This window comes from Eubalaena glacialis, chromosome 9 (assembly GCF_028564815.1).
Source record: "Eubalaena glacialis isolate mEubGla1 chromosome 9, mEubGla1.1.hap2.+ XY, whole genome shotgun sequence".
In the NCBI taxonomy this organism is placed as follows: Eukaryota; Metazoa; Chordata; class Mammalia; order Artiodactyla; family Balaenidae; genus Eubalaena; species Eubalaena glacialis.
The window spans coordinates 111,866,919-111,882,401 of record NC_083724.1 but is presented as its reverse complement, the minus strand read 5'-3'; the positions used below and the strand labels follow the sequence as shown (position 1 = coordinate 111,882,401).

General features: G+C 43.4%; 1 protein-coding gene across 1 annotated transcript in view; it reads right to left on the bottom strand.

Annotated features, from left to right (window-relative positions):
* Nucleotides 1–15,483, bottom strand: part of DOCK5 (dedicator of cytokinesis 5) — a 222,862-nt gene that overhangs the window by 122,474 nt on the left and 84,905 nt on the right. The window contains exons 4-5 of the mRNA XM_061200716.1: nt 11,966–12,021; nt 10,139–10,235 (exon numbers count right to left, since the gene is read on the bottom strand). Of these exons, the coding sequence (XP_061056699.1) occupies nt 10,139–10,235; nt 11,966–12,021 (153 nt within the window). The remainder of the gene's footprint in view (nt 1–10,138; nt 10,236–11,965; nt 12,022–15,483) is intronic.

The window sequence follows — 15,483 nt, the reverse complement described above, 5'->3', positions numbered from 1 at the left end:
ACAGGATGGATGGCTAGTCCTAACTCATCAGTGTACCAAATCATCCGTGTCCCCTAAAATTCTGCCCACGTCCCTCCTTTCCTTATAACCCTCCAGTGATTTCCACTGTCCTCCAGATACACTAGATCGCATGTAAGTCCTTCCTATCTTGGCTCCTACCCACATTCCCAGCTGCATTGTACACCGATCACTACCTGAAAAATCTACGCTCCTTCCACTCAAAGCGATGTCCATTTCTCCCAAATGCTCCGGACCCTCTCAGTAAGTGACTCCTCCACCTGGAACCACTTTTCTCCTCTTCCCCCCCGAACGCTCCCCGTCTCTCGCTCACACACCACACCCTCCTCCAACTGCTAATCCTGACATCTACAGAATCTCAGAAATCTCTTCCTCAAAACCCTAACTCTGGGTTGGCCGTCTCTCCCACAGCTGCTGGAATTTATTCCTGTGCCAGCACTCAGAACCTGGACCACCTTGGCTTTTTGTCCTCTCCCCTCAGGTGGTAAGAACCTATAGGACAAGGAGCTTGTTCAGTTTTGTATCCCTAGGAGCTAGTAGGCACCTTATAAAATATACTGCATCAGTGAATTCTGGATGGAGAAAGAACTGTAATTTCAGAGATAAGGGGTAATCGAAAAGAGAATGTGAAATATTAAAGTCCCCACTGAATTGTTAGACCATCCGGAAACTGTTAGACCTGGAATAATGAAACGATTATTCTGGGCTTCAGTAAGAACTTCCTGTAACTGAACTAAAATTAACTTACGACCAGCTAATTATTTGTACCTCAATCATATTAAGAGTCTAATACTTGATATCCATGCCATTATGACCTTGGTTCTACCTAAAGGATTCATTCATTTAAAAAACAAAAAAACAAAAAAACAGTCTATAAGCATTTACCACATGCTGGAAATAAAGTTCCTGCACATTCCAGAAGGAGAAGGCAGCAATAAATAAGCAAACTTTTATACACATATATGTAAATATATTAAAATTATATAGTAAATATAAATATATCAATATCATATATAATATTACATACATATATTATATGTATATAATATTTATGTATACACACACAAGATAATTTCAGATTATAAAAAGTGCAAGAAGGAAATAGGGCAATATGATAGGGTGTACCTGGGGGAAGGAGGCCACTTTAGATAGAACAGTCAGGAAAAACTGTTTTGTGCATTCCTTTTGATACACAAATATATACCATCACCCCCTATATACTATGAGACCACTTCTTTTTTATTTATAGGTGAAAAGTCATGATATATTTGTATAACCATACACTTCTAAAATGATAGGGAATATTAGGATCTGCTATAAAAAAATTGCAAAAAAAAAAAAAAAAAAAAAAAAGCCACACAAAGAAGTGGCTGATGGCTGTCCAGCATGTTCTTCAGTGATGCTCTTCTACAGCAATCCCAGGTACAGACGCCTGGGTCAGGTTATCGACTAGAATCAGGGCTGAAAATATCCAAGATACTCGTGAACAAGAAGTAAATGTGGAGTGAAGAGCCCTCAGCCTAAGTGGGGACAGTGGAGACATCAATGGGATTAGCAGATGTGGTAAGAGCCCTACAAGAAGTTCAAGGTTCCATGAGAACACAGAAGAAAGAGACGAAGAACTCACTTATCTGTGATTGCAATAGGCTCTGCTAATACCATTGATCTGAAAAACACAGACCGCGAAAGCTGATTAAAATTCTGAAACTGCCTACATTTTATGCTTTTAGCATTTTCTGAATTGCCTCTTTCTCATCAGCCAGTCTTTAGAAAAACATAAATGAGACTTTTAAAAGCAAAGGTAAAACGACCCTGTTTTTTTTCATTCAATTCCATATAAAATGTTTCCAACTCATTGTCTTTCTGAGAAATTAAGCCCATAAAATTTTGCCTTTCAAAGCTGCCAGGCAGAAAGGGATCTTTTTTTCTTCTTGCAACCTATTTTTCTACTCCTAGTTAGTTTTTTTTTCAATGTTTTTCTCATTTTAATTAAGATATTAGGTCTCATAATATGGTAAAGAAAGGGCTCCGAGACTCAGGGGATCCTCTATGAGACAGCGCTTTGTTTGGGGCATATATTCACAAGTTCTTGGTCTCAATTATATTAGACACTATCCAAAGCAATTTAATTATTGCCTGTCCATATCAGCCTGCTTTGCCAAGAGTTCCCCCCCAAGAAGGATGAAGATGGCCATTCTTTTCTGGTTCACTTTGCCAAATTAATTGTGAGTAGACACGCTGGAACACACCAAAGGAAGCGACTTTCCCATTTACTTTAAGGAAACAGGTTTTGTTGCCACATTCCTAAGATTGTTCTCCGTGGATGCTCCATGCAGTAGTTGGCCCCTGACACTTTCTGGATTCCTGGGGAAGCAAATGAGGACAGGTGAGGAGAAAATCAAGCTCTCCCCATTAACACCAGGAGCCAAGGACTCAGGTCTCCATCTTTCCTCCTTGTTACACCCAAGCCTGCCCATTACAGAGTGCCTTTTCTCCTGTCTCTAGCCTTCATTAATCTCAGTCTTATTATACTAGCAGCCATTGTCACAGAATTCAGGAGAGCAAGGAGTGTATTTAATAATTTCTTTGCTCCTCTCCGCAGAATAAGCCTGGGACACAGGAGCGACCGAAAAACAAACTGTGACTGCTTCAACTTAAAATAACACTCTGGTTTCGGTTTGAGGAATAGCTACACAAAATAGAGAAATCTAAATATTCTTCTAACTAGACAGTAAGGATACTCCTGCATTTGCTTCGAATTTATCCCTCTTTTCTACCTGACGATCTTTGAGGTCTCACTTTTTACATGTCTATTCTGGGTCTTTTTTTTTTTTTTTTAAGAATTTCTAAAGAGAAGAAAAAAGGGACAGGAAAAAAAGCAACAGCTTTATCTTCAATAGTGGCAGAAATACAGAAGCCATCCTTTGAGTAATTTAGAAATTCTGAGGGCCACTGAGACAATGGCACCACCCCACTGGGTGTCAGAAGACCTGGATTCTATTCTTCACTTTCTTTCCCAAAGAATGCAGACCAGAGTCAAAAGACTCTTTCTCTGGTCCTCCACCTCACCTCTCCCTCTGCAAAAGAATCAGTATTTCCTCTGTTCACCAACCTCTCCTCTTCCATTGTAAACCTTCTTTGCTGAAAGTACAGGGGACTTGGTCTCTATCTCTAATTCCATCACTAACTTGCTAAGTGACTTTGAGCAAATTATTCCCTCTGGGATATGCCCATCTGTAAAATCAGGGGACCAGCAATAAGATCCATTCCCAAGGATAAGCGTCTTCAAGTCTATGGCTGAGACATTAAATTCAATTACTCCTCCAAGCAACTTCCTGATTAAATATATCTGACTTGGACCATCTCAGTCCTGATGTACTCACACAGTGGGGTGGCTCTATATCAAATTTCCCCCGTATATAGCTCTTCGCAATGAATCTCATGTCTTTTCTGAGTATCTGGACCTCCCGGGAACCAGGATGGTTGGTCTCTTGGTCTTTCTGTGCCCTGTGCTGCGCTGACCCTTAGTTCTGGGAGGACATGAATCCACAGGGGCCCTGCCTCTCTTCCCATCCATCCTAGTGTTTTTTCTCTCTGTCAGCTAAAGGTTTGGCCTGACTAGCAAAAGCTTGATTTTTAAAGAAAAGATTCCAGTAAAAGACAGTTTTTGCCTCTGGAAGTAGTGCAGGAAATCCTGGAAGCCAGGCACCAAAGTCAGAGGAAAACAAAACTGGAAAAACACCCAAAGCGCCACCTCTGCCCTGTTCTGGCCATCGCCCCATCTCCTCCTGCCTCTCGTGAGAGCCATGCACCAAAGCAGGGTTTGCAACTCACAGCTGAAATGCCCTGACACCAGGACGAAGCTTTCTATGGGAATTTTCTGTCCTTAGTAATAAGCGATCAGACGCCGGTTTCAACCTTGAGATCAGCTTAATTACACTTCAGAGCATATGCTCCAGCAGCCAGTAATAACCACCAGTTCAAAAAGATTAGACTTGAGTAGCTTTAATCTGCCTGGATATGCAAAGATGGGATGAAAGGGCAATTCATGGTGTCCGGCAAGTCTCCCCACCCCCGCCTTGGTGACAGGCACTTTCTCTGCTCTAGATTTTTACAGGACTGTAGGCCAGCCCAAGGTTCTATTTTGCTGGTAAATTTTCAATGAGAGGAGATCAATCCTTTCAACGAACTGCATTTTAGCAATTAAGTTCACTTGATTCAACAAGATGTATTAACCACCTTCCACCATCAGGCTCTTCTGTAATCTCTTTTCCATAAGAAAATCGGATCAGGTTCAGTCTGCCGAACTTGTATGAACAAAACAGCCTGGCTGACCAAACCTCACCAAACCATTTCGCCCACTGGAAGGTGAGGAACAGCACTTAATCTCAGGGTGAGGCATTATAGAGTATGTTTATGATGACCAAACACCTCAGAATTCCTGGGACAGTCCCTCTTCCAAAAAGTCTTGTCCTGACGTCCCCACAAATATACTCCAACTTGTCAGTTTGCAAGACCTGATTTTTAGTTGAGAAAACAGGATAAGTATGATGTGGGGTGCAGATCTGTACGTATTCAAAAAGTATAATTGGGTTGTCACTGGAAAGGTAAACAGATATTACATCCATCCATCATGGAGAAATCAATGCATAGGGGTCCGCCCTTCTAGCTGAGGCAACTCCCATGGCAGGGAAGAAGGAAAAGAAGCCAAGTTCAGCTCACTGGATCTACTTTTCACGGCTGGGGAAAACCGCAAGATCCTGAGAGGCAGCGGAAAAGAATGGATGGAACACTTAAAAACTATCCACCTAGTGTAGCTAAGTGACTCTAGGGTTGGAAGGGAGCCCACTGGGTAGGTAGCAGACACACCCTTAAACTACCTCAGGGCAAAATTCCATGTGGATCTAGTTCTCCTAACACTTTTCAACATGAATCAGCTCTTTCCTGAAGCGGTGTAGTAAGGGGAGAGTCAAGGGCTGTCACATTTTGACGACAATGTGCAGGCACTGTCCCAGCAATGTGACACAGATTATCTTATTGAATTCTACAGCAAATCTGCAAGGCATGTGTAATATATAATTACCACTGAAGCCGAGGAAAGGAAAACTTAGGAGGTCAAAGGACTTGTCTTGGGCTATAAAATCCTCTAGTGGCACACCCTGAACCAAAATCCCTGCCTGCAGAATCTGTGTTCTTTCTGCTTGGGTTTGTTTGTTTGTTTGCACTATTACTGGGTTTGTTATTTTTTTCTGAATATAAAAGTGCATACCAAGTAAGGGAGCAAGTCAGAATTTTTTTTTTTTTGGCCACGCGGCGCAGCCTGTGGGATCTTAGTTCCCCGACCAGGGATTGAACCCGGGCCTTCAGCAGTAAAAGCGTGGAGTCCTAACCTCTGGACCGCCAGGGAACTCCCAGCAAGTCAGAATTTAAGAACCAGCCGCCTGTCTGACCCCAATGCCCCCAGTTTTGCCATTTCACCAGGCAACCACGTCCTCTTTCACAGTGTTCCCTCCTTTCTTGATCAAGCACTGAAAATGCCCGGTAAATAGGTTCCAATGGAGGATCAGCAGTGCAGGCAAAGCTCGTCAGAAACTGTGGTGCATTTGCATGCAGCATCGGCGTGCTTCCCTTTTCCTTTCTGGAACGATCCCTGTCTCTTGGACTGGAACATAAGCTAAGGAGGCTCACTATCTATGGGGAGAAACACACAGACTAGCTACTGAGTGCTCAAGGCCGCTCCGCCTAAGACCACAACACAAGACAAAGGAAGTGACCTTGGATAAGGGGGGACAGGGAAGGGAGCTTCAGAGTCTCCCAGTCGGGTCAGAGGGGCGGCCAGTCAGGCTGCCCCGAGGAAGGACGTCCAGGGCGGCGACTGTTTCCAGCTAAGACATCAAGACTCTCATGCTCACGTTTGCAGAGTCCTTGATGGTCTGCCTGCACGATGATTTCTTTTTACACCCTCACAACTCTATGGAGTAAACAAGGCAGATTTTACATCATTTTAACAGATGGGCAAAATCCAGCAGACACTTGGAGACTTCAAGCACTTTGTCCAAAACCAGAGTCAGTTAGGGCAGGGCCTGGGTGAGAAACCATGCCTCCTAATTTCTAGTCCCCTGTCTGTCCCCTACAGCTTGCTTCTTCTCCAAAGCATACAGGAAAGATAATAAATTCATAAATAATACTAATATAACAAAGACAAAAAAGGAACGTGCGGGAATTACCATTTCTTCTTTCTACTCTGGATGGGTGGGTTCCTCTCTCCCTGGCATGGCTGCCACATCCCCACTTTAAAACATATTTATGGTAATTTCACAAGCTTACGGTATGACTGCTAAAAAGAAATCACAGCTATACAAATATCTTTCCCTTCTAGAATAATGACCTGTGTCTACATGGCTGGGCTTAACCTGGTTAGTGGATTGCATTTTCCTCTCACTTAAGACTCTGTACCTACCTCCTAAATTTCTCATAAACTGAGACTGAAAAGAAGAGAACTAAGAAATGTGTTGTAGAGAAAGGCAGAGGCTCTAAGATGTCTTTAAAGACACCAAACACAATGCCTGGTTTCATAATCTGTGGGAGAAAATGCATGAGAGATAAAAGTACTGATGTAGATTAGGCAAACCTGTATTCATCTTTACACAGGCTGAAGGAACTTACACACAGAATCAGAAAGCAAACACCGATAAAAATGTGTGTGTGGGGCTTCCCTGGTGGCGCAGTGGTTAAGAATCCGCCTGCTAATGCAGGGGACACGGGTTCGAGCCCTGGTCCGGGAAGATCTCACATGCCGCAGAGCAACTCAGCCCGTGCGCCACAACTACTGAGCCTGCGCTCTACAGCCCGTGCGCTACAACTACTGAGTCCGCACATCACAACTACTGAGCCCACGTGCCACAACTACCGAAGCCCATGCACCTAGAGCCCGTGCTCCGCAGCAAGAGAAGCCACCGCAATGAGAAGCCCGCGCACCGCAACGAAGAGTAGCCCCCGCTCGCCACAACTAGAGAAAGCCCGTGCGCAGCAACAAAGACCCAGTGCAGTCAAAAATAAATAAATAAAATAAATAAATTTATTTTTTAAAAAAAAGTGTGTCTCTGTGTGTGTGTGTGTGTCTGTGTGTGTACGTGCGCATGTCTCGGGGCGGGGGGGGGGGGGTGATTGAAACCTACAGATCTGGGTTCCCTTAACTTTTTTCCCAGTGAATCATATTTAAGGCTTGCTGCTTTTTTTTTTAATATTTATTTATTTATCTAGGCTGCGCCGGGTCTTAGTTGCAGCATGCAGGATCTTCATTGCAGCATGTTTATTTGCGGCACGTAGGCTCTTAGTTGCGGCATGTGGGATCTAGTTCCCTGACCAAGGATCGAACCTGGGCCCCCCTGGATTGGGAGCGCGGAGTCTTACCCACTGGACCACCAGGGAAGCCCCAAGGCTGGCTACTTTGACATACAGATTTTTGAAAAAGCATTTCAGAAATTCTGCCTGAAGTGAACTGTCAATGCTTTAGGAAGGGACAGGAAAAAAAATGAAGAATGCCAAGATTTCCATTTGAAATGGATCATTTCTGAATGGGTGAGCGTGCTATCAAAAGCAGGAGCAGATTCTCAGCCCCATCAACTGATTAAGATCCCCACAATGAATGCCTTTTAGTCAACCAATAGCAGCTACAAGACATCTAAAAAATAAGTCACAATAACAAAATAATTATTTTATGAGACGTCAAGATTAAGATGGGAAATGTGCTGCCCCCCAAGAGGAGGGTGGAATTTTCTTTTTTTTTTTTTCTTTTTTTAACTTAGAACTCAATTCTGCTATTAAATAGTGGACCTTCCACATAGGAAATCCTCAACCAGAGCTTAAAAGATTTTGGAAGCCCAAATACATGAATCATATTTCTTCCTCTCTGGCTCACTTATTTCTCATTCCTAGTCAATAGCAGACTTGGCACAATTATCTGTGGACACGTACTAGACACAGATCATGAGCTAAGCACAAGAGTTGTGTTTTAGCAAGAAGAAAAGTCTAGCTCATTCATACTCTCCACTCTTGTAGATTACAGCTATAAAAATCTCATTTCCCAGTACTTATTAGCTAATACATTTTTCACCACTCGCCAATTTCCAGAGAGACTATGTTAAGGAACTAACCCATCCATCAACCTTGTTACATCCACCACTAACCAATCAATTAACCGGAACCAGAGAGTGCTTTCAATAGAAGGACAAGATGATCGATGTAGGCCAAAGGGCTTAAAACAGCTTCTCTCCCCAGCTCGTGATTTAAGAATTTACAGGTTAGCTCTCTCCTCGATGAAACATAAAGAGATCAAAAGATCACTTGCATTACAAGGCACTGTGCCCCAGGGGCCAGATGACTGGTTCAGGAGGAAGTGCTCCCATAGTCCAGAAGGAAACATTATGGATTGGTGTGTTTAGAGACGCATTATGAAGAAAAAAGGACTTCCGTGGGGCCTTGAAGGATGGGCAGGCGGAGAAAAATCACGTGCTTTTCCACAGAAGGGGTTGGTGATTTCCATTGCTGTGCTCCACCCTGGGAAACCAAAGCCCTGGGAAATGAAATATCTTATACTAACTGCTAGAAGTTATGCTAGAATGAGTTTCGATTCCCGTTTTTAGTACAAGGGTCTAGAGTGAGGTGCTCCCAGTTAACTTAGTAAGATTGGCTTTTGAGAGTTAAAATGTAGAATCAATATATGACTGAAAAAAACTTAGATGAACTAAGCCACATAAGGAAAGAGACTGGCTCCCAGGCATTGAGTCGAGTCCTGACTGATCTCATTCACACATTGGGCCAGGGAATATATCAGTACATTCATAGGAATTCTTAGTCAGCCATGGAAGCCTGGAAGATGCCTACAGAAGGCAAGACCTAATGATGCCTACCCACAAGGTCTCCAGGAAAGAGGAAACTTTAGAAAACAGTGTCTGTGCATTCCAGTGTCTGAGAAAGGAGCTTCCTAAAGCGGACATGGGGGCAGGCTTGCTGCCGCCAGACTCAGAGTTCTTGGCCTCCTGCAAGATGGCTGCCCCAGGTGTTCTCAGCCTGATAATATTATTAAGTGCTAGATTTACCTTGCCTTGATTGCAAACCCACACACAAAACTTGTGATTATGGTTTATCAGGGAGAGAATGTGCTGGTTCCTGTGTCACTTCCCACTGACCTGGCATATCTTATTAGCACCCTAAGGTCAAACCATTGTTGTGAGAAACAGTACTATGAGTTGGCCTCAAAAAGAAGACTCTTCAGGGCTTCCCTAGTGGCGCAGTGGTTGAGAATCTGCCTGCCAAGGCAGGGGACACGGGTTCGAGCCCTGGTCTGGGAAGATCCCACATGCCGCGGAGCAACTGGGCCCGTGAGCCACAATTACTGAGCCTGCGCGTCTGGAGCCTGTGCTCCGCAACAAGAGAGGCCGCGATAGTGAGAGGCCCGCGCACCGCGATGAAGAGTGGTCCCCACTTGCCACAACTAGAGAAAGCCCTCGCACAGAAACGAAGACCCAACACAGCCATAAATAAATAAATAAATAAATAAATAAATAAAATTAAAAAAAAAAAAAGAAGACTCTTCAGAGCATGGTTTAACGTGATTCATGTTTCAGCATCGGTAAGGTACACAGAAGGTAGAGTGCACCCTCATAGGAGCCCTCATGGGGCTGAGCACTGAAACAGTGACAAATGTCTATTCACTGGGATACACACAGAGGCTAAGAGCATGTCCCTCAATTTCCCCATTGATAAACTGGTAATAATTACAGCTACCTTATAGGAGTGTTATGAGGATTAATAGTTCCTGGCACTTAGTAGGGACGATGTGTTTGCAGTTCTTATTATCCTTATAACTTTACAATCAGCATGTCAACTGGGAAAATACTGACCTAATGATCATGCCCACCTCCTCCACCACCCACATCGTCAACCGCTCTACATGGTGAAAATGGGAATCTGCTGGTTATCAGCCATTGCGCCGTCCAGGTAAGATACACCCACTCCACACAGAGAGCTAACGAGTGGCCGATCCCTTGCAGCAGAACAGACGGGCTGAGGGCCCGGGAATACTGCCACAGGCTCCAAGCACCAGGGGCAAACTCACCACGTAGAGCTTGCGCCAGATGACCGCCCATTCCCGCAGTGTCGAGGTGAGCTCCTGTACCAGTGGGAGCTCCCCGGGAATCACAGTCTCGTGCTGCCTAAAGAGAACAGAAAGATGCTCCCTTCACTCTGGGTGGATCACCGTGGCTTTTCTTGATGGAGGTCATGATCCCCACAACTCAAAGATGGGAATGGGCTGGTTGGGCTTCAACCAAAAACAACCGTGTCCATTTAGGGAAGGTTTGGGTAGAGAATTTTTATCACATCAAGCAGCTGAGAAAAGAGAAAGAGCTTAACACACCACGATTCTCGAAATGAATGTGTATAGAGCGCAGCCTCTATCTCCCCATTCTGGATCTTTACAGGAGCCTCAAATACCGACCAGGCTGGCTGCAGCAATTGCCAGGGATGGAAGCCCAAATCCAGTACTTTCGCTGGTTCTGCCAAGCAGCCATTTCATTAGGGAGGGTGGGTGGGTGGAGAAGTGTTCATGGCACAAGGGTCCTGGGGCTTGGAGCCTCACACAGGACCTGCTGTGGGACTGAGGTGGGACCCTCTTTTGCAGTGGTACTAGGTTTGCTTCTCATCTGCTGTCTCACTGCACAGAAAACGTACGTATACCCAAATCCTCACTTACAGCAGACTTTTAACAAGGCAAACCCGACACTCATGCACATAAATCCCGTCTGGTATTTTTATGATTAGCAAAAGGAGAAAAGGAGAGAGCGAAAGCAAGCAAACAAATGTGGATTAGTGGTGGGATTGCTAGGCGTAAATAAGAATACAAGACACCCCGTTAGGTTTGGATTTCAGATAGATTAAAATAATTTTTAAGCATAAGTATGTCTCAGGAAATACCTGAGACATGCATGTAAAAAATTACTTGTTATATGAATTTCAAATTTAACTGGGCATCCTGCATTTTACCTGGCAACACTAGTTGGTGGGAATATGCCCCTAACTCTGCCCTTCCACCAACGTGGCTATAAGTGACCCTGGAGGCTGCCTAGGAATCAGAAAGAAGATTCTCCAGGAGGGCAAGACACCTGCTTTTCAGCCCTGATTATGTGTGAATTTGGGCACGTCTCCATCTCTCGTCTATAAAACGAGGGTGCAGAACTTATGGCTGAGAATGTTCTCTGCAGCTGTTAGCCAGAGTGCCTCTGTGACCCACTCCACACTCTCTAACGGCCCTGGGATTCCTTCTCCAGGCTCTCTTTATTCCCTCCTTAACTCTCCTGCCCGCTGGCTCACCAGCTAAGTGGATTTTCTCTGCAGAGCGCATTCGCACACATTAGTTAGTTCATAATTTCATATCAAGTTCATGACCTACGTGGGGACAGATTTGTTTTCTCTGATTTGCAGGGGGAAAGCCCCAGGCGCACTGACTTGTTCAAGGTTCAGAGCTGAATAGTGCAGGGTGTTGTATGCTCACCTATCATCCCCCAAGGTTCCCAAACAGGCGGCTCTCAGGTCTTAAGGGCCAAAGAGCACCAAATATTCATGTGCGTGCACGCATGAGCGTGCATACACACACACACACGTGCACGCGATCAGTGAGCAGCCAGTGCAAGAGGAAAGCAAAGGCCCTCTCCGTTCATTCATTATCTGTCTTTACTGTTCTGGGGAAGGAATAAGTATCAAAAAAGAAGACAGAAGAAGGAAGGATGTCAGGAAAAAGTTTTCATTCATTTCCCTTTCATCCGAGAAGTGGAATTGATGAGCTGAGACAATAACGCACAAAATGATATTTTCTGACTTCTTAAAATCTATAAGGATATTTTACATCTTCCTCACCTGTTAGGAGTCTTCCTACGTTAGAACTTACCCACGGTCTTCCACAGTGGCCTCTTTCAAATGGATATACGTTTCAGGGAAAATACCCTACGGAGAGAAGAACTTGGGTTATGTGGCCGTAAAACTCTCAGCCCAAAGTAAAGAGCACAGACAGCAACAAGGATGCGTGGGGGAGGGGAAAGGACCCCTGGACAGCAGCTACAGTTTGCAGTCAAGGTTGCGGGACATCAATTACATCACCTGCCTACCTAAATGAAAGCAAGCCTGCAACACTGAAAAGGTATAAATTAATCCTTGGGTTCAGCGAGCATAAAATAAATGCTCTGTAAATGACCAGGCACACATGCCCGGGTCAGCTCAGAGCTGCCATAATGGTAAAGTGTTTAATAGTGAGATCCTAAAACCCCTCCAGGTCCTACATGCCATGATATGCTTCCCTTAAAGGGTTTCATATAATTAGTGAGATGGAGGGCTATGTACTTAGTGGCCCGTAAAATTATAGTGATTTTCTAGAGTCATTTCCCTCAGCATTTTCACTTAAACAAAATGCATGGAATCAATTAGGACACGTTATCTGGTTATTTTTAGCACTTTTCAGTCTCAAATTGTTCTCCATTCTATGTCCCTAAGAGGCAATTCGTCGTCAGTATTGTGACATTGCCCATGGGAAAACTAAGCCCAGAAAGACCTAAGAGAAACACTGGAAAGTGGTGGGTAGAAACTGCAGAACTGAAGATTGGATCTAACCAACGGGAAGCAAGCCATGGATGTGAGTTTTCTTAAAAGCCAAAAGCTTCTGTTATTCAACCGCATGACATGCTCATCAATAAACAGAGCCACTGCCATCTAGAAAAGCACTGCTGGTCCCTGTTGTATGGTACTTTTCAGGCCAGACCAGGAGAAGCAGAAGAAGCTGTTCAACAGGCCCCATTGGCTCAACTGCTCATGGCCCTGAGCCTGTAGAAGTGCGACCACGTGGACACCCAACGTCAGGGGAGACTGGCCACAAGGATGGGAGAGGGATAGCTCGCTCCCTGGGAGACTGGGTCAGAGATGCGTGTGTACCCAGTGATCCTTAATCCATTCAGAGCCAGAAAACTAGTGCATTTCAACCCGGGTTGGTCTTGCGTCTAGTTTTATGTGCTATGTTTATCTGAGCAATTCTCTCCTTTCTCTCTTTTAATCCTTTGCCAATAAAACAGGAAACAGCAAGAAAATTTGAGACTACGCTGCTCCCAGCATTGGTGATGACAAGGTGGATCCTGCCACTGCTTGAGTCAGAAGCAAAATGGCCATCCTTTCCCGCCAGGCAGGAAGAACCAAAAAAAAGTACAGACATACCCGCCCTTCCTCGCTTTGAGAAACGGGCAGGTGTGGGGCATATGAGTGAGAAAGCATTATCCCAATCTTGTTACTGATGAAGACCCAGAACACACACAGAGACAAGGTAACACCGACCTCTTTCATTATAGGGACAGGATTCAGAGTGATTTTGGAAAACCAATCAAAGAGTTAAATACAAACAAAAATTCAATGTGTGTGTAATTCCTTTTGGGCCAGATTAACGGGGTTCTGAAGCTCCAGATCTGTCCTTAGGATACCTAAGAAACCTTGGGTGTTTCTTCTATCCGCTAGGTTGAGGTAAATGTTTTGTTGACGACGATCTTTGTGGAGAACCAGGCTTGGATGCCCAGCACTCACCTTGGTGACAGGATGCTGAGTGAAATAAGCCAGACACAAAAGGACAATTACTGTCTGATCTCACTTGTATGAGATCATACAAGTGTATGTAGTCAAATTCATAGGGACAGAAGTAGAACGGGGGTTAACAGGGGCTGGAGGAGGGAGGAAGGAGAAGTTTGTGTTTAATGCGTACAGAGTTTCAGTTTGGGATAATGAAAAAGTTCTAGAGTTGGATCGTGGTATGGTTGCACAACAATGTGAATGTACTTAATACCCCTGAACTGTACATTTTAGAAGAGTTAAAGTAGTAATTTTTTTATCAAGTATATTTTACTACAATAAAAAAGTTGTCCGGAACTCATAAAAAGGTGGAGCGTTGAAACCACTCAAAGTAGCAGTTATCAGGAGCCATATTTGCAGGTTAAAATAAGATGTAACACTGCTGGTCCCAAGGAATATCCTGGCAGAAGGTTTTTCAAATCAAGAAGATAAAGGACCAATTAACTGTTTCATACATCTATAATCTGATGACTGGTCTCCTAATAACTGGGAGAAATCCAAAATAGAAACATTCGTAATACAAGTGGCTTATTTTGTGATGTCTAAGCAGATCATAAGCAGATAATTTATATTGGATATACAGACATGATGACTTTCATATTAAGAGAGTATCTATTTTGTTGTATTTTCACTCTGTTACTTGCAGGCATCATCTTTCCATGATAACATGTGTCCACTTACAGCCATTTAATTGCTCTGGTAAATCTGAGGCTGTAGGCCTTTTCCTACACCATTCTGACACACAGAAAGCCAGAATAAACCTAGGTAATATATTTCTGATTTACAGCCTATCTCTCAGTTTTGCTTGTGCTTTCTCAATGCAACCTACCCACTTGAGGGGGAAAAAAAAATGAACTAATGATTTTCCAGATATTGCCCTTATCCATAATTCCATAATCCTGCCAGGATCAATAATCAGTTTCTGCAAAGCTCTTGGCTTCTTCCATTTGTAAAGCCACTAGCATGTTTTATCACCACTCTAACCGGTTAGGTCTGCTTGTAAATAACATCAAAAATTTCCATTAAAACAATAGGCTTTTCAAATAGCTCTTCCCCTAAAGACTGGCAAACAAGGAAATAGCATTAGGAATAGCATTTCAACTAGGCTGGATTCCCTAATTAAGGGGTGTCAAAGTTGAGCATAATTCATGACAGCTGACTTGGAATTCCCTGCTTTTCCTGGATCTCTCTACTAGAAAGATATTTCAACTTATAAGTCAACAAGGAAATGCATGGCCCTTGTTTGTACTATTATTTCACTGAATTACAAAGTTTAGTTATCAAGAACTAAGAAAAGCTCTTACTGAAATAATTCTTTTCAAGAGTGAGATTGAAAGTTTAAAAGGATTTCAAAAAAAATTTAAAACACACCGAGACCTTATCATTTAGATCTTAGTGAAGCACCCCATCCACCCGCTTTGCAAAGCAGACAACAGTTGGATTCTGATGTATCACAGGATGCCTTAGAGATGCTCCGAAAAGATTCTTACAGACTGTAGACTCTCTGAAAGGGAAAACTGTGGTCTGAAGCCTTGTTTCAACACAATTCACATTCACCAGGTAAAAAATTCCCTTTGATCTTAAAGTTCATATGATCTTATCTGAGAGTGGATTTTTGTTTATGTTTTAAAATTAACTTTTTTTTTAAAGGATTGGTAATTAAGTGACATAAGTATTGCTGCTCTTGAAGAAATTTAGAACTTCAAAATTGTTCACTCTATTCATGCTTTGAAAAATAACTACCACCTCCATAATTATGAGTAAAATAAACACTATAGGGTTAAACCCAAACCAAGAAGCAGAGGT